General features: G+C 45.7%; 1 protein-coding gene across 1 annotated transcript in view; it reads left to right on the top strand.

Moving 5' to 3' along the window:
* Nucleotides 1-12,809, top strand: part of PHKA2 (phosphorylase kinase regulatory subunit alpha 2) — a 70,482-nt gene that overhangs the window by 45,868 nt on the left and 11,805 nt on the right. Inside the window, exons 14-22 of the mRNA XM_040468279.1 lie at nt 468-602; nt 1,266-1,375; nt 2,535-2,679; nt 2,938-3,016; nt 6,200-6,363; nt 7,110-7,289; nt 10,390-10,478; nt 11,377-11,510; nt 11,905-12,101. Coding sequence (XP_040324213.1) covers nt 468-602; nt 1,266-1,375; nt 2,535-2,679; nt 2,938-3,016; nt 6,200-6,363; nt 7,110-7,289; nt 10,390-10,478; nt 11,377-11,510; nt 11,905-12,101 — 1,233 coding nt within the window. The remainder of the gene's footprint in view (nt 1-467; nt 603-1,265; nt 1,376-2,534; nt 2,680-2,937; nt 3,017-6,199; nt 6,364-7,109; nt 7,290-10,389; nt 10,479-11,376; nt 11,511-11,904; nt 12,102-12,809) is intronic.

The following is a 12,809-nucleotide window of genomic DNA, read 5'->3' as shown; positions in this document are numbered from 1 at the left end:
GGGACCTCAGACACACATCCAGCCGTCACAACATTGCGATCAGATAGAAATCGTGACGGTTGTGATTCTCATCCATGTCTTAACACATGAGGCTCAGAGGTCAGCTCACGCAGGACCCAGAGCTGACAGCTGGAGGCACGAACTCCACTCTCACGTCCAGGTGGACTGATTCACCTGACTCCACAGTCTGCGCTTGACCACGACACCCGCTGCTACGCCAGCCCGGAAATCCACCGGGCTGCTTTTCCAGCTGCAGGCCGGGACCAGCTGATGGGTCTTCAGCAGCGACTTTTTTTTTTTTTTTAACGTAAGAGAACAGAACAGAATAGCAAATATCAGAAGGTCTGGGCTGGAGGAAGCAGAAGTACAGTTTCAGAAACGTATTCAATGTATTCAATACAATATATTCTCCATGTGAGGAGACAGAAGGCCCCAGTCTAATGCAGAGTCTACGCTCTCGTTCACAGTCACTGTTCTGGCAGAAAACAACCTCATTAAGGACTTGTTGAGGAAACATGGGGTAAACGTCCAGAGTATTGCTGACATTCATCCAATCCGAGTCCAGCCAGGCCGGATTCTTAGTCACATATATGCCAAGCTTGGTAGGTTTGGGGAAATAGCAGGGTGGTTTTGGTGAGGGGGCATCTTGGTTCTAGGTTTCAGGTGTGGGGGAGACCGACAGGTGTGAATTGTGAAGAACTGGGCAAGCCACCAAAGCGTGTGGCTCGACCTCTTCAAAGTGGAGAAGGGTGGCACACCAGCACATTCTCACTCATTCAGCAGATGTCACCAGCGCTTGGCTGTGCCCTTCGCCAGATCTGTTGTAAAATAGGGCACCGCCTCTGAAAATTTGCAGTTGGATCAGTCTTGTGTCTTAATAGGTTTCTGATTTTTATCTGTATTCTTAGAAAATGCTCATTCACCCATTAAAATGGGAGGGGGGTTCTCTTTATCTAAAATCTAACTTTGTTTAGTATTATGGCTCAATACTAAATAAATTAGAAGTAAACATTTCATAAAGTTCCGTCAATAGTTTAACTCCATATAGGTGTTGAATCAGGTGCCGTTTGTATACATGCATGAAAAGAAGGTGGCAGGGTTTGTTTATAATTCATCCTTGCCCCATTTTAAAGAAGGGTTGGATGGTATTAGAAACACCAAACCCCAAAGTGGGTTAGCATGAAAATAAGCGCAGTCTTAGCCAAAGTCGCTTGGATTAGATGTTGCTGTATCGGTCCTAACTCTCATTTCTATTTTTCAAATAGGACGGAACAAGAACATGAAATTGAGTGGGCGGCCATATCGGCACATTGGCGTGCTTGGAACATCTAAGCTATATGTGATTAGGAACCAGATCTTTACTTTTACACCCCAGGTGAGGAGAGCAGACCAGCAGCAAAGCAGCACTCATCCTTTGATTAGGTTCCCTTTTCTTCCTGGTGAGCTACTTAGAATGAGGCAGAAGGTACATGCGTATGTTCAAATAGAAATTCATACTGTGACACCCAGTACCTAGTACGATTCTTTATTCCTAGTAGGTGCTCAGTGAGTGAGTGTGCCGTCGCTTTCGGTCACGGGTAGTAGTGAAATTCACTCCGCTTTCCTAATTCACTAGCGCCGTGTCACTTGACTTGCAGCCCTCGTGCCTGTGATTGCTGTAGTCCCTAACCCTTGTTTAGGTTGTCATCAGACCCTCTGTGCAACACACAGCCGGTCTGATTTTCAGGCCCCAACCCACCTGATGAGATCCTAAATATACTGATTATAGAGCCTTTTTCTCAGAGTCTTTGTTTACGAAGGAAGGTAGTCCGGCAGAACCCAAACCAAATGTTTTTCATCCATTTGGCCAGCTAGAAAAATCAGCTGTGGGCTCACTTTGTCACCGTGGGCAGAGCACCCCACCACCTGGTCACACTGTCATCCGTGGGGTCACGGGTCAGTAGCCCCAAGTTGTTCTTTTTCACCCTAGTCCATGTTGTTCACTTCAGACTTGTGAGTTATTTCCCTTTGTAACAAATTTCAGACCAGAGCTGAGTGTGGACTGGTCCAGAGGCTGGAACAGTTTGATTTTCAGCGACACCAGGCCGTAGTGCCTTTAGTTCACATTTACCAGGCCCTCTATCGGGTAAACACAGTCTCCACATCTCACCGGCTCTCAGTGCCCTCACTTCCCTGACTTGGAAATCCTCTCCGAGCCCAGCAGCCTTAGAATGCGTAGGAATTAAGGAGTTATTGATTTCCTTTCAGAGACCGTGGTGTTGGGCTGCGTGCTTAAATCCTCATCCACGGAGCTATAAATGGATCTAGCCATGCACCTTTCCCTTCCAGGCTAATGTAGCTATGGCTCCCGGGCAGGCGACAGATCAATTTTTGTCTGATTGCAGGGAGAGCCCTGTGATGGGGGAGGATTACAGCCAGGATTGAGCTCCTTCTCTGGAAACAAAATGCAAGGATTAGTGCTGCCATGAATGACAGCTGGGGTTGTGTCGAGGGAATGAAGGACAGCTTTTTACTTGCCCTGATCTGACTTGCAGTTTACCGACCAGCATCATTTCTACCTGGCCCTGGACAATGAGATGATCGTGGAGATGCTGAGGATCGAACTGGCCTACCTGTGCACCTGCTGGCGGATGACGGGCAGACCCACGCTCACCTTCCCCATCACCCACACCATGCTCAGTAACTTCATGAACTTGATCTGATTCGTGTCCCCCCTGTTGGTTTGGGCCCTTTTCAGAATGTTTGAAATGAGTCCCACAGACAAAGCTAAGTACTGAAGGGGGTTCTCAGCAGTTTGCTTTCTGAGGTCAGGAATCTTCTATGCCATAAGTATTTTAATTAGATCGTGTTGATGAAAACATTTCAGCGCATGCCCGGAAAACCAAAAAGTATTCCCAGATTAAATAAACTAATTTGTCTTTTTTTTTTTCCCCTTAGCAAATGATGGTTCAGATATTCATTCTGCAGTTCTTTCTACAATTAGAAAACTAGAGGATGGATATTTTGGAGGAGCCAGGTAATTTGTGATTTTTAAACTTATTTTTTATTTCTTTTTTTAGGTATCCGTGACCTTTCTTTTTTTAAAATTTTTTTTTTCAACGTTTATTTATTTTTGGGACAGAGAGAGACAGAGCATGAACGGGGGAGGGGCAGAGAGAGAGGGAGACACAGAATCGGAAACAGGCTCCAGGCTCTGAGCCATCAGCCCAGAGCCCGACGCGGGGCTCGAACCCACGGACCGCGAGATCGTGACCTGGCTGAAGTCGGATGCTTAACCGACTGCGCCACCCAGGCGTCCCCGTGACCTTTCTTAAAAAGTCTTCTGCTGCCCTTCTCCGCTTTTCATATGAATCACTGAACGTAGAAGCATGGAGTTTAGAGTAAAAAAGAAGTTGAAACTTACCCGTTCACCCACGTGAAACTGGAATCCTCGCTAAAGCCGCTTTTGGGGGTGTTTGTGATGCTTTTACCGGTGCCAGGTGGCTTGAGGCATAGGGAGGTGAACATGTCAGGTCTCTTAAAGTGGCATTCTCGGAACGCATGTATGGAATGCTGTGTCTGTCTCTAGTAAAGGGCCCGGAGGAAAACACCCAGTGCCTGGGATCTAACAGGTGCTCAGTGAATACTCCTTGAATTGACTTGAGTGTGTTATGACCTTAAGACTAATTCATAGAACTTTACAGATTCCCTGAGGGGCCCTCAGAGCAGAGCCCTTGAATGGGCCTGCCTAGACCATTGTCCTCTCATCCTCAGTGGAGTGATACCTATTCCAGTTGACGGGCCCACAGTACCACAGATGCTCCCAGGTGGGATGGTTAAGCACCTTGAGGGATAGAGGGGCCTCACCTCCTGGGAAAACCCGTTCCATTTTTGTACCCTCTGACTGTCACAAGGCAGAAGTTTTCTCTATAGCTTCTATGCCCTAATGTCCACATCCTTTGGAATATGCCAGAAGGGTTCCAGAAGAACCTCACTGTACAGCTAGCCCTGAGTGAGGTGTGACCCTTCCTGGGCTCTGGAGTCTTCTGTTGGTTCCCTGATAGAATGTCAGTCGCCAAGTGTTTGGGTCTTAAAGTCAGCCCTTCTCCCATCTCCCCAGACTAGGGACTCTGCTGCCACTGCAGTGGTTTTTAAAACTGTGGTAAAATGCACGTAACCTATAATTTACCATCTTAGCCATTTTAAAGTATATGGTTCAGTAACATTGTGTTCACATTGTTGTGCAACCAATCTCTAGGACTCTCTTCATCTTGCAAAACTCCAACTCTCTACCCGTTAAACACCAGCTCCCCCTTTCTCCCTGACACCCACCCTTCTATTTTGTGTCTCTAGATATCTCATCTAAGTGGACTCGTCCAGTATGTTTTTCTGTAACTGGCATATTTCACTTAGCCTCACGCCCGTAGTTGAGTCACTCTATTTCGAAGTGCTGGGGTTCACACCTCTGCTCACAGAGCTTGCTGCGCCTTTGCCGTATACTTGAATGTCCCCACTCCGATCTTCTCCTGGAGTGTCAGTGAGACCGTCCCCAGCATTTTGCCATCTACGTTTGCAGCACGAGCGCCATAACTGCAGTAGGCATGCACTTTGGAACATTCCACCTGCGGTTTGGAGAAGTTACCGCCTGGTGCATGGCGTTATAGCCAAGAGAAAATACCATACGTTCCTAATTAACTTTTGCAAAATAAACTCTTTAATTGAAATCTAATCATTGTCAAAAAGGATACTGTCTCCAGTTAATTGCTCACTTGCAGTGCCTTCTTTGTTGCTTTGGATGCATTGTCTGACTTAGTCTTCACTTTGCGTCATGGGCTGTATTCCTGTTTGACAGACCAGGAGCTGTAGGCTCAGAGGGCGAGGGGCTTGAGATGAATAGGTGCAGAAGCTCTGTATGAACCCAGAAACCAGGCCTCAGCCTCCATGCTGAGCTGGATGAGGGCTCCCACGAATCCGGAGGGCCTCCTGTTTATAGAGCATGGCAAACGATTCGGAGGACTGTGGAAAGAAACGGGAGTGCCGAGGCTCCAACAGGCTACCTTTCCTAAAGGAAATAATTAACACTGAGTCTCATTTTGGCTTTTCCTTTAGGTTTGAGGGGCTTTAAAAACCCTGGATGCCAGAGTTTCCCTCTAGACCCTCCTGGGGTAGCTGGTTATCAGAAGCCTTTTTAAATTCCTGCCATTCTACCTTTGACCTGACTCCTTTCAACTTCCAACGAGAGAAACTTTCCACGCTCCCCCTCACCTCCTCCTGGCCCCAGTTTCAAGGCAAAGGAATCATTAGAACTGGCCCCAAGACCCTGGTGGGAAAAAGATGTTACTTTATTAAAGGAAAGACTTTTCTTTCCTTCCCTCAGGTCATGTTTCTGGCTGTCGTCCGTTTGCCCATTGAAGCTCCAGCACCCCCGAACTCACTTGCTTCGCATACTTCCTTCCGTGTGTTCCTTAAATGTTTCTCTCGGTCCTTCCAGCTGCTAATCTGATGCTGATCTGATGTCCCAATCTGATGCTGGTAGCTCCCGGGATCCTATTGTCTTCTGCCTCTGGAGCTAACATTTTAAGAAGCACACAGTGGTGGCTTTCTGCAGGGGGTGGCCCCTCCCTTGTGCTCCCTGAACCCGGGACCCCACACTGCCAGACCCAGCTTCCAGTTTTCAGTGGAACTTTTCCCAGCCTGAAACTGTAGTAAGGCCACGCTGGGCATCTGCTCTGGTCTGGGGATGGTCCCCCATGGCATTCCTTCTAGAAAGAACTTTGCCTCTGAGACTGCCTCTCCTATCACATACCTGTGCCTGCGTGAGCATATTGCCTGGTAGGTTTTCTTCTGGTCCAGTTGTTTTAGGGCAGAAAAAACCCCCAAGGCTTGTTTGGTTCTGGTTAAAAGTGGTTTGCTCAGTCTGTTTTGTAAAACTTTGGTCGGTTCAGTAAGATAGACTTCTGTTTGTGTTGGGTTTGGGAGTAAGAAATCAGCATGATTCATTTTGGCTTTTAATATGCTACGTGCTCCCACTTTATACTTGGTATTGAATTTTCGTTTTAATTTCTTGGCTGACTACTTATGTGGGGCAATCTGCAGAGTGACGTATTTATCGATTCTGGCAGAAGCACCATCTGGTTGTCGAAACGTTTCTCCGTGATTCATAGTGGAAGTCTGTCCACATACACCTGTATGTCTCACACAGTCTCTCCTTGGCTGGCAGAGTAAAATTAGGGAGCCTTTCGGAATTTCTTACCACGTCTTTCTACACATATCTGACCTTCCTGGATCCAGACTGTGATGAGAAGTTGTTTAATGATGACAGCGAAGGGAGCTTCAGTCCTGATTCCGACTTGGGAGGATATCTGGAAGATACCTATAATCAAGGTATGGCTTGAAATGCCTTTGCAGGTGGTTCGTTGAATATTTAAACTGTGGCATTGTGAGAAAACTGCCCTGAGACTCAAGCACAGAAAGTGATTGGTCGTTAACATAACAAAAAAGAGGCTTTAGAAACTCGTGTGTATTAAAATGAGTAAAATGCGGGTTTAAAAACCTAACCTGCAGAAGTGGGGCTTTTTTTTTTAACCTAGAGTGACAAAGAGTCTCAGGAATGAGGATTTTTCACAAAATACGTTCTAAAGACAGAAACCCCCTGCTTGAATTTTCAAAGGAATGGTAGAGTGATCTAGGTTTGTAGGTTTGGTTGGGTTTGAGTGATGAAATCCTATGTACGTAACATTTTTCAAATTAAACAAGGTTTTGGGTTGAAATGACCTGTGGTTATGGGGGCTGGGCACTCCCTAATGCTTAGCTCACTCACGGCAAAACAAAAAGTTCAGATGTTTAGCCGCTGGCCCTCAGGTTTTGTTACATATTCAGTTCATCTTGGTATGATGCGTATCTGTCTTGACCTGCATTTTCTTCTCCTAGGATGAGGTGTTTCCAGACGATAACTTTATCAACACATACATTTATCCTTGTAAATTTCATTACCCTCTGGGAGTGGGGGTGCAAGTATCTATAGCCGAATGTTGTCTCCCACTAAATCTACTCAGCGCTGCATATCACTGTTACACATTGAGAATATTTCTGCAGCTTCTTTTCACTGGCTCTTTCTCTTGCCTGTCCAGTTACAGAAAGCGAGGATGAACTTGACCAGTATATCAACCACCTCCTCCAAAGCACCTCCTCCAAGTGCTATCTGCCCCCTCTTTCTAAGAAGACAGAAGACAGCCATGTTTTCAGTGCCATCCACTCCACTCGGGATATACTTTCCGTGATGGCAAAAGCAAAGGGTTTGGAAATTCCATGTGCGTTATTAAAACTCTTTTCTGCCTGTTGAAATAACTTCTCAAAGTAATACATGAGCATAATTTAGAAGTCAGAGAATTCTAAAAAAGCACAAAATGCAGAGATCTCCTGCCTCCTCCTCGTTGACCCAGTCCTGCTTAGAGGCGACCACTTTCCACTGTTAGCTGTTTCTTCTGGCATTTACATGTCTCTTTTTCTAAAACAATGTGTGTATCATGCAATCTTTTGATGTGTCGACTTTTATTCAGTATGTGTTGGCTTCCTCTTCTGTGGATGAGGATGTAGCTGTCTTAAATCACCACTCTTATGCTTCGCTTCCCATAGCCTAGTGATGGCAGTTATATTCAAGTTTAATCGGTATTCGCTCTTCATATTACCATATGTATGCAAGTATTCTCAACTGAGCTGTATAGTATATTGTGACCGTATTACAGTTTTTATTTTTTCTAAAGTTCGTACCACTAACTTTAGAAGTCACGAATACTATTAACTTTATTCAAAGTTGCTCTCTTTCATTTGCTTTGCCCCCAGTGGCCCACAATACAAATTTTCACAAGGCCAGTCATATCCATGAGTCTCTCAGTTGGACTGCTTTTTGTAGAGCCCACAAGTCTCCTCCGTCTGCTTGGTTGTGCTCTAGGCCTTTTGCACACCTGGCATCCTAGGACTTCTCTTTACTATAATCTTTGGAATCTCCTTTGCTTATCTCTTCAGTTGGCCTCCCTGTTTCCTGAGTTTGGCATGTTCTTCTCGATTTCTTCCTTTGGTGGAACACATTCTAGAATAGCTTCGCCAAGTTTTAAAACGGTACAGGGGGCAGGCACGGTGGTGGCAGCCCTCAGCCTGCTGGTTTCAGAAGCTCCCTGCCCCGTTTGCCTGGGTGCCCTCCATGTCTGGGGTGTCGATTTTATCCTGGGATCTTCCTTCGCCAGCATCCCGGAGAGTCCCTTGAGACTTCCTTGTCTCCTGGGTTGGCTCTCCTGCTTTCTGTATCTCTACTTTTCCTTTTTCTTAGCTTACTCTCTTACTCTGGTGGAAGATATCTAGTAGTTTCCCGAGAAACGGTGCTCGGTTGAGAGAACTGTCAAGGCTTTGCAAGTCTGAAAATACCTACAGATATTCTGTATATCCATTTGAGAGTTTGGTTATAGAATTCTAGGTTGAAAATACATTTTTCATCAGAATTTTGAAATCATCGCTTCACTGTCTTTTTGCTTTCAGGCTTGCTTTTGAGAAATCTAATCCTGTTCTGGTGTTTGATCCTTCAAATATGAATTGTTTTTCTCTTGGAAATTTTTTTAGGATCTTCTCTGTTCCCAGGTTGTGAAATTTCAGGGATGTGCCTCGATCTGGGTATATTTTCATCCCCTGTGTTGGAGGCTCAGTGGGCCCTTTCAACCCTGGGAATTTTTTTCTTTTCAGTCCTGTAAAGTTTTTCTGAAAAATGTCTTGACTCGCTTCCTTCCTTACATTTTCTCTGTTCTCTCTAGCACCTGTGAATCCACTGTTGCCCTCTCAGAGAAGCCTTTAGTGTTTCTCTTCTGTCTTCCGGTTCTCTGGCTTGTGCTCTCTTCTGAGGGCAGTTGCTTCAACTTTATGTTCCACCCCCTCAATTGAGTTTTTTCACTTTTGCTATCAGGCTTTAAATCTCTGTTCTCTGATTTGCACCCATTCTTGTTTCGTGCATGCAATTTAATTTCTCATTACTCTAAGAATATTAACAGCAGGACTTTTTGGTTTTGTTTTCACGTTTTCTTCTCCCTAAACGTTTTTCAGGTCCCCCAAGTCAATTTTTCCTGTTTTGGCTTCTGTCTTCCACACTAGAGTCTTTCCTCCAGTGTTGGGTGTTTCTTGGTTACCTGCTCGTGCTTGACAGTCTCTAAGCGTGTAGGTGGAGCCTGTGGGATTAACGGGTGCGGGCTGGGTAGATTTCCCAGAGACACCCTACCATCTCTTTTTCAGTCTCCTTTTTGACATGTAAGGGTCTGGTTGCTGGGAGCTGTAGAGTCACTTATTCCACCTCAGGACTGTGCACGTCCTTTAGGTGTGCCACATACCCCACCTGCGGCTTTTACCCTCTTCACAGAGACCCTCTAGTCTTCTGTCGGGGTGAGCACGGCAGTTGCCCAGCTGTCTGGATTTGAGGAAGGGATCTAAGGAGCCCCCTGCTTCTTACACCGCTTCTCCGCAGTCTTCCTTATGTTTGGACACCCTTTCTGGAGCCCAGTTTCAGAGGTCTATAGTGCAGCAGGAGAGACTTCTGAGGATTCTCTGATACAAATCTGACTGTTGGTTTTTCCCATTGCAGGCTTGGGCTCTGGTTGTCCTTTGCTTTCTGTCTGCTAAGTCAGTTATCTTTCATCCATCAGCTTCCCCGCTTCCAAAATGCCATTACTACTCTCTTGTCACCCCTGCTTTCCCCTATTCTTGAGGATTTGTCTTTTAAAAAAAAAAAATCATTTTCTACAGTGTTAGTGGTCGGTTGAGAGGAAGTAAAATGTGTGTTTAATTTACTAGTGTAAACTGGAGGTCTGTAAGTTGCCTTATAAATATGCCCCCTCTCTCTGTTGAAAACTTCCTCTTTTCCCAAGATGATATGACCTAGCCTGGAAGACGCAGATGGTTTGGTGAATAAATAACTGGTAATGATAGCATCCAAAGGTGGTTAAACACCAGCAGTGGTAACACCTGGCGTTGCCAAAGTGAAATGCACACTGGACTTCTGGAAGCCGACACCTTAATGAGGAGAAGGCCAGTGACCCCGAACACGTGCTCTTCCTTCTGTCGTTCCCATCTTCCTCATCCGAAGGACAAAGGTCGGCCTCCATCAGTTCTAAGGCCCCTTCCAGTCCTCAGATGCTATGTCGTTTCCCTCAGTTCCAGGAGGGAGAAGCGAGATCAATGTCCTGCTCACCTCTTGTTCCCAGGTCTAGCACATCATGTGGCTACCTGGTAAATTCTTGCTGAAATTAATTTAAATAAGTAATCGTTCCTTTAGTCGGTTTGTATTGGGTAAGGAGTAGTCGCCGTAACGCTCAAAAGAAGTATCTTATCCTTCCTCCTCCTCAGAAGGGCTTTCTTTATTCTTTTGTTTTCCAGTTGTTCCCATGACTTTGCCAACTAAAGTTCTAAGTACCCACCGTAAATCACTAAATCTTGTTGATTCTCCTCAGCCACTCCTAAACAAGGTAAAGTATTTAGAATCACTTTTGTCTTGTTTTGTTTTAGTGTAATGTTTTTCGATGTTGGTGTTACTCCCAAGAACTCTTTTGTGGGGTTGAACTCAAAAGTGAACATTTTTTGATGTCCGGGACCTTTGGGATTAAAAGTTCTGGGTTTCAGTGGGAACCCGCTCTTGGTTGTCTGCGATCTGCCTCTTGTTAGTATCCACAATGCATTTGATGCAAACCTTGATACTTTGCATGTAGGAAAAGGCTACTGCCTTTCTGCCCATCATCAGAATCTGTCTCACTAGAGGAAGTAAGTAAAAAGATCCCTGAGGAGAATAAAATGTCAGGGTGTTCCCACTGATTCCTATAATTCATTTTATCTAGGAGTTTGTCTATGATTTTATCCTACGTGAATAGAAAGATTCAGTGTCTACTGAAGAATATTTTAACCTGACTTCAATTGGAGGTTGTCTAAAACTTACATATTTTTTGTGTTTTGCTTTCAAAAAGATCTTTATTGCAGTACAGCATACAGAGAAAGGCGTAAAGGCTAGAACCGGGGGACCGGTGGAAACAGCTGCCCCCTGTGCCCTCCCAATTGCTTCCTCCCTCCACTCCGCTGGTAACTGCCGGCCTGAGTTCAAACACCAGGGCTTCGTTTTAACCCGTTTTTGAACGTTGCATAAATACACATATCTTCATCTGTTCCGTCTGGGCTCTTCAGACATTGACTAACCCAATGATTCGCTGATCAGAAATAGTAAAACATGTAAATAAAAAGCTACGGAAGAGTCACTAAAACCTGGAGCACAGCAGTGACAGAGTTTCAAGACCCGGTTGGTGTGTCACTTCCTGGTCTTCTGAAAGTTCACATGCTCAGCCCCTCTCCCTCGCTGTTTGGCTTTTGTATGGCCAGGCCCCCGAAGACGACTTCCAGTGGCCCAGAGATGACCATGGTGATGTGGACTGTGACAAGCTGGTTGAGCAGCTGAAAGATTGTTCAAACCTACAGGACCAAGCAGACATTCTGTACATTCTGTATGTAATAAAGTAAGTTTATGGTCTTCACCAGCTCGAGCCTTCTCCACGCTCCCAGACTCTTTGTTGTCGTTTTCTTGGTCTTCCAGCAAAGCAGGTCATGATTATATTCACCCACATAACCCAGGATCACCATGAGCCGACTTCTGTCTCCTCTACCCACCAGCTCTGGCCTCTCAGGACGAGAAGGCTTGAGTGAGGCCAGGATCTCCCTGTTTATGTTAGGCTTCTGTTTCACATAGAAGGGGTGCTTTGGTAGGATGGAACCCTCTTGGTGAGACTCAGAGGCACGGGGAGGCCCCCAAAGTTTGGCAGAATGTACAGTGATTCATTTTCCTCCCTGCCAAGTGAATCCAGCCTTTAAGCATTCCAGGTCATACTTCTGGTATTTTCTCTCTCTTGACAGGGGCCCCAGCTGGGACACAAATCTCTCCGGACAGCACGGGGTCACCGTTCACAACCTCCTCAGCGAGCTCTATGGGAAAGCTGGCTTGAACCAGGAGTGGGGTTTGATTCGCTACATCTCTGGCCTGCTGAGGAAGAAAGTGGAGGTCCTGGCAGAGGTCAGATCAAGTGCACTGGGGCAGTCCGTTTGTTCTTTGTAGACCCATGCCCTCTTTGTGTTAGGAAAGCTGGAGGCAAGCACCTCTTATTTGTAAAGGAAAGCAGTTATCTCATACGTGAATGGCACAGGCCCTCCTCTCCTGACCTCCCGCTGCTCTTGGAAGACAAGCAGAGGAAATGAGATTCAAGTTGATTAGTGTTGTTCCTTTGTAGCTGCAGAAAGAGGTTTACCAAGAAATCAAATGAAAATGCTCTGTGGCCTGGCACCCTTAAACAGAGCGTTCTTATTTCTGCACATCTGCAGTATAATCATCATTACCGTTTTAGCCCCGAGGGCCTGCAAAATCCAGAACTGCTTTCTAAGACGTTAGAGTTCAGTGTTATGGTAAGATGATGGTATTTGTTTTATGTGAATAATGGAGAAACTGGCAAGCTAAGACTGTAATATGGTCATTAACCCTTAACGTTGGTATCTTAGGACTCGTGACAGCTCATCTCCCTTGTAGGATATCCGGGGATCCAATGTGTTTGCTACAGTGGATGGGCATTAAATACCCCAATGGGCCCTGCAGAGCCCGGCCCAGGCCACAAAGATCACAGGGACCCAACCCTGCCTAGGTTGTTCAGTACGGGGTCTGTATATGAATTTTCAAATAAAGGATACCATGGGTCATAAAGTTCGTAAAGGTAAATTTCTGATTCTGTTGGGAGTGACCCTTCCCTGCTGGCCTTGCTAATCTCCACCCC

This window comes from Herpailurus yagouaroundi, unplaced genomic scaffold, assembly GCF_014898765.1.
Source record: "Herpailurus yagouaroundi ecotype Mexico unplaced genomic scaffold, PumYag 67690, whole genome shotgun sequence".
Taxonomy (NCBI): Eukaryota; Metazoa; Chordata; class Mammalia; order Carnivora; family Felidae; genus Herpailurus; species Herpailurus yagouaroundi.
This window is presented reverse-complemented; position numbering and strand designations above follow the sequence as displayed.